Genomic DNA, 19,145 nt, shown 5'->3' with positions numbered 1-19,145 from the left:
CCCTGAATCTGAATCTTCCAATTCCAGATTCCAAATTTATGCAGGCTACCTCTAGGTACACTATATGCTGTTTACAGACAAGTCTCTTATTTCAATGGCACTTTCTGCCCTTCAAACTGCATATTATCTTTCTGAAAATTTCTCTCGCTGCCCAAGTTCATGTTAGAGCATGGAATCTAATTCCAGTTTCCAGGAATTGTAGAAGCTTGTATATGAGAATTTGGGTCAATGGTAGCAGACCCTGTTTCACATGAAGCCTTCTCCATTAGAACCCTGACACGGTCTGAACTCTAGATCTTTAGTAAATGTGGCTCTAACGTCTAATATCTGGATCTGCCCATGTTCTGATATGGAATAGGTATTATTTGATTTAATAAATAGGTAAAATTATCCAGTTATATCTGCTGATAATATTTTTTCTATAATTTTTTATTTAATAAATGGTGGATAAAAATCAGATAATCAAAAAATAATATTGTATTTTTTGTGATTATATTTTTTCCTTGTTGTTTGAAAGGTTTAGTGGGAAAAGCTTCAAATTTGAAGTTATAGAGACCACTTTAAAGCCAGAGATTTGTTGCAGACATTGGTTTTGTATTTAATCTCATCAGTGATAAAGTAGAGAAAATACCCAGACCAGATACTCTTGTACTAGTATTTTGTTTTTCTTAATTGCGATTTTTGTACACTTTAAGTTAAATTAAGCAGAAAGTAGTCCAACGAAACAGATACTCTTAAATCTTTACCCTATTACTGCTTTTAAGCTAATTATTCCCCAACTACAGATGCTTCTGAAGCCACACGGTCTTCCCCAGTTTGTCATCAGTATAGTTGGCTTCCTTTTCTTCCTCGGGACTCAGATTTCCCTGTTCAGTGCGAATTCTGCACCCGTAGGTACGTGTCCACAGACAGGGAGATGGGGGCGGAAACGGACCGCTAACCTGTATTTTACATCGGTTCCGTCAATTGTTGCGGCCGCGAAGAGCAGCTTCAATTTCAGTGATGTTCTCGGTCATGATTCTGAGGAGTTTTCATTTCGCTCCCAGCCAACGCTCTGCTCCTCTGTCCATTGTCGTTCTCTGCACTTCATACTAATTTCGCTCTTCCCAAATATTCTTCCTCCTTTTCCCTTTTTCACCCCAAATCAACTTCAGTCCTGATTCAGTTCATATCAGTTTTTATTTGAGTTTTATTCAAACTTAAAATAAGGTTTATTAAGTATAATTCTAATTTAGCTCACGAGTCAACTCGTTAGTATTATTTTTTTTTTACAAAAATTACCTTTTACTCTAATGATCGTTTCACCCTCCCCGGCGCGGCTTAACCTCTCGAGTTTTTCAATTCCATCTGGCGCATGTTAGCTCTCACCTGTACTTGGCGGCACGCTCTAAAATAAAAGCAGGAAATACGACACTCAACGCCGAGAACGGGAAGCGGAATTTAGCACCGTTGAGTCACGGGCTTGCCATCGGGCCCACCGGGTCACTTTCGCCGTCTTACCGCAGTACGGCGCAACCCACCGCCTGTCGCCGTTAAAATCCTCGCTAGATAAAGGAAGCCACCCCAAAGCATAAAACAACAGAAACAGAATGACTACCACCAGTGGCCGGAAACCTCCACCGGAGTTTATTTCGATTCAGATGACTGAGGCCGCCAAAATCGGCGCGGCAGACGCCAACACCATGAGCGGACCTCTCGTGCCTGTCTCTGGCGGGATGGGTCGCTGGTGGACTAATGTTTGTGGAAAGTCTGAAAGTACTCTTCATGTTGTTCTTCGCATTTTCTGCCTGTTATCGTCCATGGCTGCGCTCTCTTTCATGGTTACCGCGGAGCAGTCTGCAACTCTTTCGATATTCGGTTTCAAGCTTCCTGTCTACTCCAAGTGGACTTATTCGGACTCTTTTGAGTAAGCATTGTTTGATTTCTTGATTTCATTATTTTCACCCTTAGCATCAAATGTGGAGTTCTGTCTAGGTGCGGTACCTTGCCGCCGATTATAGAGGTTTATTTTGCCAATGTTTTCCACTTCTGCGGGTTTATGCGAATGACAGATCACTTGAGAGGGTGATAAACCCTCCACTATTTGGATTGCCGCCGCTGGCGCTTAAGGAGAAGCAGAGTCAGTTACAAGTTCCAAATATATGTTTTTCTAACTGTTGAAATGGATTCCTGTCCTGTTCTTCAAGTCTATTTTTCATTTGAATTTATATTCTTGTCAAATCGAGGATATGCATCTTTGTGTTCAATTGTTAATAAAACACCCTGCATGAGTTTGCTTTCTCTATCCATCAGCTCTAGAAGTAAGACATTTCTCAGGCATCCGTCAATGTGCCATTTTTCCTTCTCCTTTTCCTCGCTTCATTTCATTTTAGTTTTCAAATATAAAGGTCGTACCCCAGAAGAAGGAGCAGTGATGGTTTTTACGTCTGACGGAGAAAAATGTACAGGACATTAATATTTCTGTAGGAGCCATCTGTCGACAATGAGTTTGAAATTTGAAATCATTCTCTACATTCAATTCCAGATCCTTCTTCCTGTTTATGCGTCCAGCTCTCCGATGCTAAGGTGAAGAGGGTTATTGGCTTATAACGATTTATAAACAAAAACGGGATGTACAACCTCTGGTATTTCTGTAATGAAGGTTTTCGTATAAAATTTCACGACTCAGCCGTGTTCCACTCGGATGGATTCACATGTTTTGAAACGAAGGTTGCTCATGTGATTCGTATTTGATGGCAGATATCTGGTGGGAATCTCAGCTGCCGTTGCTGCGCATTCCCTTCTACAGATGATGCTCACTATGCGGAAGCTGCTAAAAAAGTCGCCTGTGATCCCTTCTCGGAATCACGGCTGGCTAATATTCACCGGAGATCAGGTGAGTGCTTCAAATCCTTGGTCTAATACAGAAAAATATATTTTATCACTTTACTGTATGTTAGTCTAATATTGTGTTTCGTACGTGCCACCTGTGCTAGTAAAAAAACGCAACACTAACATTAGCACGGGTTTTGCGTGTGAAGTGTTGATTAGTACGTGCCTTTGTTGGCTAAAAGATTTTAGCTTTTGTGTGTCAGGCATTTGCATACGCAATGATGAGCGCTGCTTCGGCTGCTGCGGGCGTTACCAATCTAAACCGCGCGGGGATCCGACACTCTTCTCTCCCCGATTTCTGTAAGCCCCTTCGAAGCTTTTGCGATCATGCGGCAGCCTCTATAACCTTTGCATTCTTCACCTGCTTTTTGCTTGCTGCGTCCGCGGTTGCAGACGTGCTTTGGCTCTCTAGATACTGATCATTCAACAGGTTCAGAAGAGTCGCGTCAACTCTATTGGAATTTGCCTCTACAGTTCCCGAAGTTGTACTTGTCTGGAATGATTTTGCTTGTCTGTAGCCCGTAGGCATCCAGCTCTGTTACCTTTCTCTTGACTTCCATGGATGATTAACAAGAAAACCTTATAACCTCAATCCGTTTGATGTAGATTTAAAATTCTTTTCACTGTCTGCTGTAACTAATATGGGCTTGCCATACGGTCTTGCTGCTGCCATAGATTTGTCAAGTTTCAATCATTGAAAGTTTGGCAAATGGGGACATATGATGCGAGGTAGAAACCAAACGTAGTCTAGTTTGAAACGACTCCTTTGCGCCAACCCTATCTGGCCTCTGTTCTTATCCCTTACCCAAGCATACGCTTTTATCTCTGGTACTCCAATTCGTTGCTCTCATATTACTGTTGTGACGATTCATCAGCTTCTGCTTCAACTTTCAAGTCATATCTCCCACTCGTTGGAAAGAGTAATCTCAATGGCGGCGCTCTAGAACGAGAAGATGCCATCCATCACGCTTTCATCAATCTGAAATATTAGTACCGCAAAGTTTAAGGTCGGTCAATCTCAGACCTTATTCAATTATCCTTTGAAAAATTTTAACTCTACTTTGGATTTCTGTTCAATCTTAAAGACAAAGCGACTCTTTTCGATTTCGATCCAATCGTCCAGTACTTGTCTCTAAATCCACTCCCGACGCGATGGACGCCGACTATGCGTATAATTCAGGCAATATATCGCATAAAATTGTTGGTATTGCTGCCGGCGAGGCTCACAATCTGGTTATTACCGGTAAGGTTCCCCGCTCCTGAAGCAAAATTTGAAGAAACTAGTGTGGAAGTTGTGTCTAACGTTTAAATTTGCGTTTGGGGTGCGATGCGACTAATTGCAGGAGACGGCACCTTGTTTTCATGGGGTAGAGGAAGCTTTGGTCGGCTTGGGACCGGAAAGGTGTCCGATGAGCTGTTTCCGGTGAAGGTTGAATTTGATGTGAAGAAAGGGAAGGTTTTAGGAGCGAGTCATGAAGGTCGTAAGCCTAAGTTTGTTGGGATTGCTGCGGGAGCTTATCATAGTCTCGCGTTGGCAGGTAATAGAGATTTTTGTGAAGAAACAAGGGTCCGGCATGTTGTCGACTCGAGTGCCTTTTGATACTTGCTTAATTCGATTTCGTTGATTATGTTGGAGTGCTTACTTCTTCTCTCTCACTTGTTAAGCCATTGTTGTAGATGTGCACTAGAGAGCTGTTCTTAATCACATTTTGACATCACCCTTGAATTGAAATGTATGTCTTCTTCATGTATTCATGTCTATTTTAAACGCCACATGTGCCATCTACGCGGTATAAACTGCCTAAACGCTTACTTTTGTTGAGCTTTCTGCAAGCTGCACTCTTTCCGGATCTAATGGCGGCTTTTCCATCAACATGGAACATCTTTTAAATCATATACAAGGGTATTTTGGTCATTTTTAGTGTATACTTCTGGAGTTGGCAATAGATTATCCGTCATGTTAGGAACCTATGGTTTAAGTTTTGTTAAAATCTGATGGGTATATATGAAGTTATATGAGTAGGAGCTATGAGGGGCATTATTCTAAATAAAAGAAGAGGGAGGTCGACTTTGAGCACTCTCTCCTTCAATCTTTTTTTTTTCTTTCTCTTCTCTCTTTCTTCCTCAATTTCTTCCTTTTTCAACATGTATTCTCTTCTTAGATCCTTGAGGTTGCTCCACTTTGAACTAGGTGAAGGAGAATTATGAATAGTGACATCAGAGATGCTTTTTAAATTACAAGTTCTAAATTTTGTTTGCAAGAGGTTCTAGGCTCCTATTTGATTGACCAGTCAATTGTATTTGTCTGTGTTTCTGCACATGGACGTAAACATATGAGGCTTTGATGTTCTTGATTAATGTATGATGTTCATGTCCAATTCATGGTAAGATAATGCAATGAATGATAGAGATCTTCATTTGCCATAGCCAACCTAATGTACCTAGTTCTTTTTTGTTAGAAATAATTCATCTGGGTTTTGTGTTACATGAACTGATGTTTAGCTGTATTTCCTTCACCTTCTTATCACGAAGCTGACTTTCTAGTTAATCTGAAAATTAGTGCATTAATCCTTTACTTGTTTGATGACAGATGATGGTTCAGTCTGGTCCTGGGGCTATAATTTATGTATCCTCTCTCATAATTTTTTTTTCTGTAGTTTCTCAATTGAAAACCTCTTCTGAAAGTTCTGTTGGACTAGGTAAATAGTTTTTCTTCTGCCAGACAATAGTTATGTACTCGTTGTTTTCTTTAATAGTTAAATGGATGGCCAGCTTGGGTTGAATGCAGAGAATTCTCCTTACCCTTGTTTTGTAAAACAATTCCTAGAGCTGGTTTCCCCTGAATCTTTGACAAATGAGTCCGAGTCTGACATGAAAGGTCCACTGAAGGTACAATGTTATCAACATTTGTGTTTCATCTTTCCTGTCTTTTTAAATTTTTTTGTCAAAAGAAATATACAGCTTTGGAAATCCACAAACGGTAAACTCTTGAGATATATGAAAGTGGGTGTGGATGCAGGTATGCTCTGTTAAAGCAGGAGGAATGATGTCTCTTGCAATTGATAGTCAAGGGTCCCTGTGGATGTGGGGAAGCTGCCCCCCACGGAACAAAAGTGAGGATGGGACGTTCTCTCTTGTTAGCATTAATATCCCGCAGCCTGTCTGGGATTTTCATGGCCATACTGTTGTTAAAGTTGCATGTGGAACTGAACATGTTGTGGCTTTGGTGAGTACTGGGGAGACCTACAGTGGGGGCAGTGACCTCCTGTGCTATGCTTGGGGAAACAACCACCATGGTCAGTTAGGCGTGGGAGATACTGAAGCCAGATTCCACCCTGAAATTGTCGAGGCTTTTGGCCAAGAGTCTCCTTGGCTGGTTTATGAGATAGCATGTGGGTCCAACCATACTGCTGTTCTTACTCAAAATAAAGATGTTCTGGAATCAGAAAGGGGAGAATTCAGGTGCTGGACATTTGGCCTTGGGGAAAATGGGCAGCTTGGACTAGGAACCATCAATAGTGTATGCTGTCCAAAACCTGTAGCTGAGTTGCCTAGTGATGTACTCCTAGTTTCAGTCGACTGTGGTTTGTTTCATACATGCGTTGTTTCTGATGCTGGTGATGTCTGGTCTTGGGGGATGGAGAGGGGTCTCGGCCTATGCCCTGATGCACGCTACAATGGAGGCGATTCTGGAGATGCACTCTTACCTTTGAGGATTACCAGTGATGAATTTCATGTCTCTAATTTTCCACGTCCTGTTCAAGTTGCTTGCGGAGCTGCTCATACTGTCCTTGTGGCTGAAAATGGATATAAAGTTTGGGCATGGGGTAGGGGACGGAGTGGTGTTCTTGGACGAGGCACCTTGATGGATAGCTTTACTCCTTGTGTAGTAATGTGGCCACCTCTGGGCAAGGACTTCGATGATGAGAGAAGAAATGTTTCTGGCGATCACACCATTGAAGGTAAAGGTGAATCAGAAAGAAAGATTGAAATGGAGCGGAAATTATCTCAGGCGATGGAGGAGATGCAACTTGTACAGTCCAAGCTGGCACTGATAGAACGCTATGCCAGTATATTGCATACTTCAATCTTTAGGAAGCCTTTCGAAGAGAAAGATTTGCCATCTACATTGAGGAACTGGGGAATGTTTAATGTTGAGAGGGAATGGGAGAATATGATTGAGTCAGCGGATGTGGGGAAGCTGACTAGGATGGCAGCTTTCTATAGACACATGCTTGCAGAAGTGAAGGACAAGCTCATGAAGAGAAGAATAGAGGAGATGGTTAAGGAGTCACTGCATTCTATTTCTACACAGAAATAGGGGCTTGGAGAATATGGGGCATCCTCTAAATAGGCTTTATTCATTTGAATGGCGTGAAGGACAGACTTATGAAGAGAAAGGATGGAAAAAGATAGTTTGAGTAATTTTCTTGTTTCTAATTTCTGTGCAGAGCTAGGGTACAGAAACTTGGATCATCTTGCCAATAGGATGCATTCATAATGTACGGATTTGTCAAGAACCAATCTCTGTCCATTCCAAGTGTTCGAGTCCGAGCTTGTCACTGAAGTGCTCACATGTCTCAAATACATGTCAAAGTATGACGGCTGTGTTATTAGCAAGCAAAGACGAATAAAAGGTGCAGTGCTCTGATGATTGTGAGTATTTTTTAGTGTATGATCTGCTTCCATATGGAATGTTTTGGTGAATAAATTACACTGCAACAGTTTCAAGAACCTGCTTGTTATCCCTTTTACCATGTTTGATGAAAATGCAGCTGTGCTTGTTGTTCTGGCAGTGTGGTGAATGTTCATATAAAATCCTCCACCTATTTAACGTCATTGCATAAAATAACTAAAATATCCTTCAAGTTTGGTTTTTCATTATTTTCATATAAAATAACAAAAAATACCCTTTAATCCAATTTTTCATTCTTATTGTCTAAGATGATTAAATATCCTTTTAGCTTGATTTTTATGCAACTCGTGTCAAAAGATGGTATACCTCTTTTTTATATAAAAAAAAAAATATTCTTATATAAAGCCCTATTGTTAGCCCTTATATTAAATGACGTAATCATGTTTTTCGGCTTCCTTGGTAATGTGTTTCTACAAAATCTTCACCCATGTGGACAGACTAGTCTTGTAATGAGCATATGAAAGGCTACGATCACTTAAAAGAGATTAGGATTTATAACTAGTCTGTATTTGGATTCTTCTTGAAGATTCTATTCTTGCTTCTACTCTTGCTTTCAACCATTGCAAATTGGAAAGGAGGGGGGATTCTGTCCCCTATTTGTACTTAACATAAGAAAGGGATGGGGAAAAACAGGTGAAGAAGAGGAGAGGGGCTGTTCCATACTTGCTACTCTCTTTCCACCTGTAAAGGGGCGGGCAAGGAACAATTTCTGGGGAAAGGGCATGTAAAAGGGGTTTCCCTATATGATGGAGAAGAAGAGGTTTGAGAGATCATGTGCTCAATGAATCTTTACATTTCTAGTTACTTTTTTAAGTAGATTTTGGGATTCAGGATTTTAAATTTAAAGCAAAATACGATTTTGATTTTTCTAACTTTAACGGCTTGTTAGTGTACTCTGTGGAGAAAGTGGTCCAAAGAGCATTAGTGTACAGTAAAAGTGGGGAGTGAAAGTGAATTACTCACTCGTTGTGGCGAAAAAACTAGTGAAAGTGAATTCACACCATGAGATGAGCGAATTCACTTTCACTTGTCGTTTCACTCAACGGTTCATCTGGCTTTTGCCCGGTTAGCAATAAGATGATGCTCCCTCTTCTTTGCTCGGTTTACTTGTGCTCACTCTCCTCTACCTACACTCTCCATCCGTCTGCCCTTGCCTCTCATCTTTCGGCTAACCCTCTCTCCTCTGCATCCTTGTCCCTCATCGTTTTCTCTTCCTCTTTGCTACAACCGGCTTCTTTTCCCATCGTCTCTCTTTTCTTTTTTTTCCCCTGCTGCCATCCCTCTTGGTTTCTCTCCCTGTCTCTTTTTCTCACCGCCCCTCTCAGAACCTAACCTCAAATTTCTGTCATCTCAACCTCGTCGCCCCTCTCTCTAACCCTAATTTCTCTCAATTGCTCTAACCTAAACCCTAAATCTATCATTCCCACCCAAAATTTCACTCAATTTTGCAACTTGAAATTCTAAAACCTCACACATCTCACCAAAGGTATTGTACTCTAGCCCTAATGTTTGATTTTGTTTAATTTCTATGATTTTTTAATTTCTTCAAATTAAGGGTTTCCTCTTTAATTGTTTGATATTGAATGTTTAATTTTGGGTTTCCCTTTTATTTGTGCAGTTTTTGTGTTTCGGGTTAATAATGAACTAATAAATTTATTGAAATTGAATTGATAGTGAATTAATTTTTGTTAATAAATTCTATGTTATTTCATTGAGTTGATGATATTGAATCAATTATTTTAAAATTGAAATTGATATCGAATATCTGTATTTTTTATATTTTTATAACTTTAATTGCATTTACGATTTAATTTATATATTTAATTGTATTAGTTGATTTAATTTCATGTTATAATTTAATTTAATTTAATTCATGTTAAATTTTTATTTAATTGTTGATTTATTGAATTTAATTTCTTTTAATTTAATTACACTATAATTGCATTGTTGATTTATGTTAATTTCTGTTAATTGATAACTTGATTGATCAATTACCCTCAATCCTAACCCTAACATGATTACCCTAAACCTTCACCCTAACACGATTACCCAAAACCCCTTAACCCTAAACCCTACATTCTAAAATTCTAAACCCTAAACAATAAACCCAAACCCTAAATTGTAAGCCCAAACCTAAATTCTAAACCCTAGACCCTAAAACCTAAACAATAAACTTTAAACCCATAAACCCTTATCCCTAAACCCTAGACATTAAACTCATAAACCCTAATCCCTAAAAGCTATATAATAAAATTTAAACCCTAAACCCTAAACCCTAACATGATTACCTTAAACCCAAACACTAAATCCTAAGCCCAATCCCAAACCCTAAACCCTAACACGATTAACTAAACCCAAACATTAAATTGTAATCCCAAACCTAAACTCTAACCCTAACCCATTTTATCATTGATTTCATACTTTTCTTTCTGTTTTTTCCCTACATAAATTGTTTTGTGGTTAATACATGTATGTGTTTGTGGTTAATACATGAATATATGTGTGTTTAAGACATAGATGTGTATGTGGATAAACATTGACATGAATGTGGGTAAAACATGAATGTATTTTTTGGTTATGAGAAGAGGGCTACGAATTATATGTTGATATGATTTAATATTCGTGTTTAATATATAGATGTCGAGACTTATTTGATGGTACAGGTTGTTTTTTGTTGTTCAATCATAGATGCTCATTTGTGTTTTAGCCATATTTTCGTTATTGAATGTCCAATATTGCATGTGCCATGGATACTCTATAATTGTGTTTGCTCTTGTAAGTTACTACTTACATCATCATAATGGGTGAGTGCAACATCTTATGGTATGGGTGGTCCATGATATTTAAAAAAAAAATTAGAAATATCACCTGTTAAATTTTGAAAAGTTTATTGGATTAAATAAAATATTTTTCTCAAATTGGTTGGAATCTTGAAAAATAGAGGACTCTTATTTGATATAAGGACTATATATGTGGAAGAACAATTTGCATGTTTTTGAATAGTGACATTTATTATCCTTACTTTAAGGTAAATATAAAGTCATTTGAGGAATAATTTAAATTTAATATCAAATATATGTTTGTAGTAATTAAAATTTTGTCATTAGGATGGTATTGGTGTCATTGATGGTATTCATATTAAAACACGTCACGCTTTGATCAGCAAACAATATTTTGGAACAGGAAGGGTTTGTTCTCATAAAATGTAATGGAAGCATACACATTTGATATGCAATTCAATCTAATTCATGTGTATTGAAGTCAGCGTTAACAACACGAGATAAACTTTGGTTACCTAAAGGTATATGTCACTTCTTTTTCTAGTCTATTTTCTTGCATTATTATTTTTAATTAATTCATGTCAAATATATATTTTATTCATGGTAAATATTATTTGGTAGATATTGGATATGCAAGTCTTTTAGGTTTTTGGCAACCTATCGAGAGATTCGTTATCATTTGCAAGAATTTGGAGATAATGCTTACACAGATCAAAGAGAATTATTCAACCGAAGACACTCATCTTTACGGACTACTATTAAGTGTACTTTTGGGGCTTTAAAAGTTCATTTCAAGATATTAAAAGTTGTACTTCCTTTTGCTTTTGATGTCCAAGTAAAAATAATAATTGTTTGTATATTACATAATATATTTGCACCAGGGAGGATTACATGGATTTATTTAGGGTTAGTCAACATTGAAATTGAAGTTGAAGTTAGACTTCAAATTCAAGGTAATGATTTGATTCAACTTGACTCTTCCTTGGGTGTTAGTGTAGACGAGTTCAAGTGCACTAGAAAACAGATTCTAGTGTTAGTACCCAAAAATAAAAAAATATGATGTCAACAAGAGAATGAGTAGTTTTTATAATATACTTAAATAGAACATATACCTAAATAGATAATTAACCAAGATAAACATGGTTACTACACTAATTAGTAATTTAATGTAGTATTAAAATATATTAATATACTAAATAATATAATATATTAAGTAATTATTACAATTTATTATAAAATAATATACTAATTAATGAAATACTATATTATAATAATTAATGAAATACTATATTATACTAATTAATGAAATACTATATTATATTAATTAATGAAATACTATAACGTTAGTTTAATTTTTCCTAACTTAGGAAAAATTAAATCAACAACGTCGTCTTCCTCACGGCATCGATAATGGCAAGGAGACAACGGTGGGCCAACAAGCAACAGTGACGGAAGCGGCGTTCTAACGGTAAGCAGAGAGGGAGAAAAGAGGGACGCTCAGAGGCTCTGCGGCAACATGCAATTGCGACAGAGGCTCGGTGATGGTGGCTCTGCGACAGAGGTTGAGAGAGAAAAGAGAGGGAGAAAAAAAAAAGGGGGGAGGAAGGCTGAGATGGAGAAGAAGCCGAAGGAAGTGCAAAGACGAGAGGAAGAAGATAGTGGGAGAAAAAAAAAAATTTGGGGGAGGAAGGCTGAGAGGGAGAAGAGAACGTCAGAGAAAAAAAAATTGTCGAGGAAGGGAACAACGCTTTCCAAGCGACGCTTCAAGTGGATGATTTGAAAAATTGGCTTGAATCACGATTCCATGATTTTAGCCTCAGACAATTACCTGCATTTTTCAAATGATGTTGGCGCTCATTTACCACTAATCAAATGAACTATGTAATGCGCGTGAACTCCATTTCAACTTCTTTGTTGACTAACCCCCCCCTAAAGATGAAGATAATGGTTTAAATGATATTTCTAGTGGAAAAGATTACAAAGGTAACGATGCAAATGAAGTTGAAGATAGTGATTATGGTGATGATTTTGAGGATGATGGGGTCATGCAAAGAAATACTTAAGAGGGAGCATGACCCACAATCTACAAGTACATCATATTTTCGAGATATATTAGCAAGTCAAATGTGGCAAAATTATTTACTAGATTTTAAAGAAAATAAACATTTTAGGTTGTATTTGACATATAAAATTGAAGGTTTTTTATTTTAGTATTTGAATGAGTTATACTTGTGTAATTTTTATTTTTATTATTATGCTATTTATGTAACACATCGTTCAATGATTCCATTATATTTGATCACTAGTTTAGGACTGAGAATTTAAACATTGTAAAAATAACAATTTGATTAACTATTTCAATTTTATAAAAGAAAGCATTTGTTAATTATTTATATATAATTAATTAAATCATCTTAATTCATTTTTAACTATTTATTAATTCACCACAAGTTAAAATTTATCTTAGTTTATCAATAAAAAAGTTAAGTACAACTATATTATAATAGTTAATAGACTAATTTTATATAATAAAATATATTTTAAAATAAATTGATGATGGTTAATATTATTTAATCACTAGTTTAAGAGTGAGAATTTAAACACTCGAAAATAATAATTTGAATAACTATTTTTATATTAAAAAAGTAAGTATTTTTATATTATTTATATATATTATTAAATAATATGAAGTTAATTATCTTAGTTTATGAATAAAAAATTTAAGTACAACGTCCTTATAAGAGTTAATAGACTATTTTTATATAATAATATAGCTTTTTATATAAATTTATGATCATTAATATAATTATTTAACCACTAGTTTAGAAGTGAGAATTTAAACTTTGCAAAAATAACAATTTGATTAAATATTTTGATATTATAAAAGCAAGTATTTGTTTATTTTTTTATATTTAATTAATTAATTAATATTATTTAAAATTTAAGTACTTTTAATTCATCAAAAGTTAGTATCTATGTTAATTTATTAATAAAAATTTAAGTACAATTATCTTATAAGAGTTAATATACTTTTATATAATAAAATATCTTCTTTATATAAATCGATGATGGTTAATATTGTATTTAATTATTAATTTAAGAGTGAGGATTTAAACGTTGTAAAAATAAAAAGTTGATTAACTATTACGATATTATCAAATTAAATTTTTTATATAATTATTTTATTTTTATATATTTTAATTAATTAAATAATGTTAATCTATTTATTGATTGATCACAAGTTAAAATCTATATTTTAATTAATTAATAAAAAATTTAAGTAAAAGTTTTCAAAGTTAAATCTATCACTTTATACTGTACTTTCTATTGTGCATACTAACACAAAAAAAAAATTTATACTACACTTTCTATTGTGTACACAAACAAAAATAGTAATTCACTTTTACTTTCACTTTCACTAAGTAATTCATTTTCACTTTCACTTTCACTATCCACTGCACTTTCAAAGTGCATGAAATTTAAAGTGAAATTTATTTCACCAAACGATTTATGAGTGCCTAACAAATGAGCGAGAAAAGGCTTTCTCTAGAAAGTGATAAATAAACATTAGTACATAGGAAAAGTTATGGTGGAAAGTTGATTGCCTAATGAATGCACTTTCACTCATTATTATGAAGGATACTGGAAAGTGAAATTCCATCTTCCCCATCTGAATCTATATTTGCTTACTCCTTGTGCTTGCTTTCCCCCTTTATTCCTCATCAATCCTCACCATTTTCCTCCACAAGTTGCTTCTCTCTTTGTTCCTCATCAACCCTCACCATCTTCCTTCGCTCGTCGCTTTCTCCTTACTCTTAGTATCACTCGTTGCTCTCAATCCTCCGACTTCTGATTGTTAAACACGTTCCATGACTTGACCCATTATGAGGTGGTTTTCTTTTAGATGTAGGGATAGTTGACAATTGTAACTGCCCATCAGTTACAACTTCTCCTCTTTTGATGAGAAAGAGTTTTGAGAAGTTGGTACATAAATTTTTTCACGGTAAAGGAAAAGAGGACATGGTCTAGCAAAGAAGCTATTGTCTCCATCAACTGCACTTTGGATGGACAAGATAATTGTTCTGGAAATTCATGGAATCTGACTACCATGGTTGGAGGTGTGTAGCTTGGGCTTCTGCTTTAAGTTTTTATGATTTTCATGCATGTATAGAAATTTTGTTAACATTTGGTATTAGAGTAGAATTTTTGCTCTAGTTTTTATTCCTTTAAAATTTCTGGAAATTACACGAGTGTTTAGCGTCTATTCTGTTTCTCGTTGTGGCTGGATTTCATGTTTCCATTGGCAAAAATAATCACTTGTTTTAAACCTTTTTGAAATTGTCGTTCGCCTGTGGTTGGAGAAACTTACACCGATTGTGTGTGCATGCGGGAGGGGAATGTCGGCCAGCCATTGTTCACCATGCATGGCCTGCACGTCAGGCTCTTTCTTAGAACAATGATTTCCTCCTACTGTCGGCAGTGGAAGAGGCGTTGCGCATGGCATGGCCGATCCTAGGCTAAGAGAGACGCCGAGAAAGGTAATGCGTGCACTAGTGTCAATTTCTTGATGGACGCAGACCTTTGTTGCGCACGCATATTACGACTCGATAAAAGAAGCAGCAAAGCAAGTGCTATGTGCACTATAGTTGGTTGCGCCCCGGTCGTGGTGTCGGCGGAGAAGATGGAGAGTTTTTTATGGGCTGAATGGCATCGGAGGCACAAACAGGATTGTCAAACTATTGACGTACCCGAAGCATTATGCACATTTGGTATCTCATCCTGTTGGCTTCACAGAGTGCCGAGAGAGGCATTGTAACAAGCGCAATGGTGTCGAACTCTCGACGATCGGTTCAAGAGCCATGAGAGAGAGGCCTGAAGTGTGATGACCGCAACCCATTTGGGACTCGAGCTTTAGTGCCGGATGGTCAGATTCCTGGGAGAGACAGGCCTCTACTCTTGAGCTTGGTACTCTCTCACTGTACCATATTGTGTGTGGAGAGCATGGAGGAAGTTGTTGCTGGGTGCTCCGAACTAAGCCCATCATAACAGGCGATGTGTTTAATGGTTGGCTTTGCATGCAGAGAAGGCATCGACGGAGAGCAGCGTGAGATAGTTGTGTCGGAGTGCAGCCAAGGTCAGCTGTGGGTGCATCGTCGTCGAGCTCACGAGAGACCCATAGTTCGTTGCGGCAAAGGTGGCATAACTCGAGACCCCTCGCTCTATGCCCACGCACTGGCTAGAGGTTGAGGTTGAAGACAACCTCCAACATGCAGAATAATTTATTTATTTTATATTCGTGCTATGTCACAGTACACCTAACATGCGTGTGTCATACCTTGTGTCACAACACATGTAACTTGAGTTTGGTGCTTCGAGGCCATCTTAGCTAGTGTGTTGTAATTGACACCATTTAATGCATGTATGAATAACGGAAAATTCATATATTTTGGTTTTCATGCACTTTTCATTTTATCCATATGAATTAGTTATAAATGCATTTATGAATGTATAATATGCATGCTTTTGTTAAATTTGTTATTGTGCAAAATTTATTGAGGTTTTTATGCATATTTTTTTGTTGACCTAAATATCATGAATTAATAATTGGCATAAAGTTTAGCCAATTATTTTGATGTCAAATTTGTGTTTACATTTGAGTAATTAACTAATAGCCAATCATTTTTAATTATGATAATATTCAGTGATACTAAGCTTAGTCACATAGAATTAATGACATAAAAATTATGATTAATCATGTAATATAATAATTTAACCCCACACGCTAATTGTTATATATAAGTTATTGATTAGGATGTGATAGAAACATTTTGACAAAAAAAATTCTAATTGTCCACTGGCCTAGAAAGTTCTTTTAGAGATAAATTTATGATCCCATCATAAAGTAATATAAATCACTTATGTGTTATAATCTAAGCCCATGGGAAATATTAGAATGACATGTTGATTTATTTGTTTGAAAATATTCAATATTGGGTTTATTTGCATGATTTAGTAAGCATTTTTTTTTATTTTGCGGTTGTTTAAACTTGATCTATTTCGAATTTTGATTCCTCCAATATTGTTCATCTAAATGGTGATAATTATGCTGATTGGAAAGAGAAAATCCCTATTGCATTGGGGGTGGATAGACCTTGATTTGACACTTTGAGTGGATGAACCTCAAGGCCCACAAAATCAAGTACCCAAGTTGAGAAAATATCATATGATCTTTGGGAGCGATCCAATTGCTTGACTACCATGTTTACCAAGTCTCACATTGGGAAAAGTATCCATAGATCCATCCCTGATTGTACCAAAGCAAAAGAATATTTTCAAGTTATTTAGGATCGATTTGAGACTTATGATAAGGCATTGGCAAACACCCTAATGACGAAAATGTGTTCCATTAAATTCAATGTTAACCAGAAGATGTAACAGTTACTCGCTTCCGTCTGAATACGAACCTCCAAGATCTCTTACAACACACATAAGGAGAAATAGTCAATTAATGAACTTCTAACCATGTGTGTACAAGATGAAGGGAGGCTGAATCAGGAGAGGATTGAAAGTGCACATTTGACGACTCGTGGTAAGAAACCATTCAAGAAAGGGAAGGGAAGAGTGCCTTTTAATCAAGTTAATAAGGACAATGTCAAATATTTCTTTTGCAAGAAGAACAAACATATACAGAAGACCTATCCCAAATTCAAACATTAGCTTGAAAAGAAAGGTAATCTCATCTCTTTAGTGTGATTTGAATCTAATATGGTTCTTGTTTCTCATAACACTTGGTGGATTGATTTTGCTACTAAAATTTATGTTAGCAATACCATGCAGGGCTTTTTAAACCAACGAAAACTGAAGAAAACTGAATGTTCCATCCTTTTCAATAAACAACACAGGTTCACATGTGGAAGCGGTTGGGACCTACAGACTTGTCTTTAATTCTGGTTTCGTTTTAGACCTTGAAATGACTTTTTATGTTCCATCATTTTCAAGAAACCTTATTTTAGTTTATAGACTTTTACCTTGTGCTTTCAGTTTCAATTTCATTGATAATTCCCTTTATTTGTATAAAGATAATTTTCTTGTTGGAAGTGGTGTTTTCGATGATGGGTTATTTAAGCTTCTTTTAAATTCTACCCTTGATTATAGTCTTACATCTATGCATGGTAAAAATGTTGGCATTAAGTGTGGTGTTATAAATGAGAAATTCTCCATGTTATAGCTTATGAGATTTAGTCATATCTCCATTCATAGAATTAAGAGATTGGTAAATGATGGAGTCCTTAAGGCTCTTGACTTTACTGATTTTGGTACTTGTGTGGATTGGGAAAACAAACTAACAAGTACAAGAAAGGTGCCAAGAGGATTTTTGATGCTTTAGAGATTATACACATTGATATTCCAGTCTATATGATTAGTGTTTTAATGGTCAAAAATATTTCATTACCTTTATTAATGACTATACATGATATATGTATCTCTATTTGCTTTTATGATAGAAGTGAAACACTAGATGTCTTTAAGGTCTATAAAGCAGAAGTAGAGAAATAATTGGGTAAATATATTAAGATCGTGAAGTCAGATAGAGGCGGTGAATATTATGGCAGGTACACTGAAACAGGATAATTGCCATGTCTATTTGCAAGGTTTCTTGAGGAACAAAATATTATGACACAATACACAATGTCAAGTTCATCATCTCAAATTTGTGCGGCTGAAATGAGAAACCGAACATAAATGGACATGATGAGGAGTATGATTAGTAACTCCGATCTCTCATTGTCTTTGTGGAGTCAAGCTCTAAAAACTGCAACATATGTACTAAATAGGGAGTTTAAGGCATGTACATGTTTGGGGATGCCAAACTGAAGTTAGAATCCACAATCCACATAAGACAAAGTTAGACTCAAGAATAGTCAGTGGATATTTAATTGGCTATGTAGAAAAGTCTAAGAGATATAAATTTTATTGCCCATCTCGTGCGACGAGAATTGTGGAATCTAAAAATGTAAGGTTCCTTGAGAATGATGAAATTAAAAGGAGTAGCCAACCTTGTAACTTAGTTTTTGAGGAGCATAGCAGTCATCAACTTGTTCATCTTCACATAGATTAGTTGTGTTTCATAAAAATCATCAGGATTCGATTACTCAAGAACAACCAATAGTTGAAGCACCACATCATCATGAGGATATTCCAATAGATCCAGTTACTCACATCCTCAACCTGAAAAATGTTGAAGTAAAGAAGATCTTCAAGAGTTAGGAAACCCACAATTTATTCAGATTATGTTGTATACTTTCAAGAATCTGACATGGACATTGGTGTTGAAAATACTATTACGTTTTTACAAATTGTGAGTGAAAATAAATCTATATTATGGTATAATGCCATGAATGAAAGTTGGATTCAATGGCTAATAACTAAGTCTAGGGTCTTGTTGAATTGTCTAAAGGGGGGGAAGACCATTGGTTGTAAGTGAGTTTTTAAAACCCAAAGAGACTCTTGAGGTAATATTGAAATATATAATGCAAGATTTGTAGCGAAATGATTCACTCAACAATAAGGAATTGATTATCACGATACATTCTCTTCTGTTTCAAAGAAGGATATAATTAAGATAATCATGTCATTAGTAGCTCATTCTGCTATGGAGATAAAAAAGATGTAAAAAACGGTTTTCCTTAATGGAGACCTAGAAGAATAGGTTTAAACAACTTGAAGATTTTATTTCAGAGGGGGGTGATCACATGGTTTGTAGGCATAAGAAATTTATATATGGGCTAAAACAAGCC

At 36.1% G+C, this 19,145-nt stretch overlaps 2 protein-coding genes across 4 annotated transcripts; both read left to right on the top strand.

The window, feature by feature from the left end:
• The first annotated feature begins 1,555 nt into the window (after nucleotides 1-1,555).
• LOC137936902 (CASP-like protein 3A1) lies at nucleotides 1,556-3,292 on the top strand. The gene is made up of 3 exons (XM_068781862.1): nucleotides 1,556-1,906; nucleotides 2,740-2,875; nucleotides 3,075-3,292. The coding sequence occupies exons 1-3, from the start codon at nucleotides 1,590-1,592 to the stop codon at nucleotides 3,288-3,290; spliced, it is 669 nt and encodes a 222-aa protein (XP_068637963.1). The 5' UTR covers nucleotides 1,556-1,589; the 3' UTR covers nucleotides 3,291-3,292.
• Nucleotides 3,293-3,787: 495 nt separating this feature from the next.
• LOC137936901 (ultraviolet-B receptor UVR8-like) lies at nucleotides 3,788-7,659 on the top strand. 3 transcript variants are annotated; one of them, XM_068781859.1, is made up of 6 exons: nucleotides 3,788-3,878; nucleotides 3,957-4,114; nucleotides 4,215-4,409; nucleotides 5,462-5,497; nucleotides 5,636-5,760; nucleotides 5,891-7,659. In XM_068781859.1, exons 2-6 carry the CDS (start codon nucleotides 4,024-4,026, stop codon nucleotides 7,190-7,192), a joined length of 1,749 nt encoding a protein of 582 aa, XP_068637960.1. In that variant the 5' UTR covers nucleotides 3,788-3,878; nucleotides 3,957-4,023; the 3' UTR covers nucleotides 7,193-7,659. The 3 variants fall into 3 exon arrangements, with proteins under 3 accessions (XP_068637960.1, XP_068637961.1, XP_068637962.1); XM_068781860.1 differs by having other exon boundaries at nucleotides 3,790-3,878; nucleotides 3,995-4,114; XM_068781861.1 differs by lacking the exons at nucleotides 3,788-3,878; nucleotides 3,957-4,114 and having other exon boundaries at nucleotides 4,263-4,409; nucleotides 5,644-5,760.
• The last annotated feature ends 11,486 nt before the right edge of the window (nucleotides 7,660-19,145 follow it).

This window comes from Aristolochia californica, unplaced genomic scaffold (genome assembly GCF_029961685.1).
Source record: "Aristolochia californica isolate CCGP_79_NKW_82.1479 unplaced genomic scaffold, dmAriCali1.0.hap1 SCAF_7, whole genome shotgun sequence".
NCBI classification, from domain to species: domain Eukaryota; kingdom Viridiplantae; phylum Streptophyta; class Magnoliopsida; order Piperales; family Aristolochiaceae; genus Aristolochia; species Aristolochia californica.
Note: the sequence above shows the minus strand (reverse complement) of the source record. Positions and strands in the feature narration are given on the sequence as shown.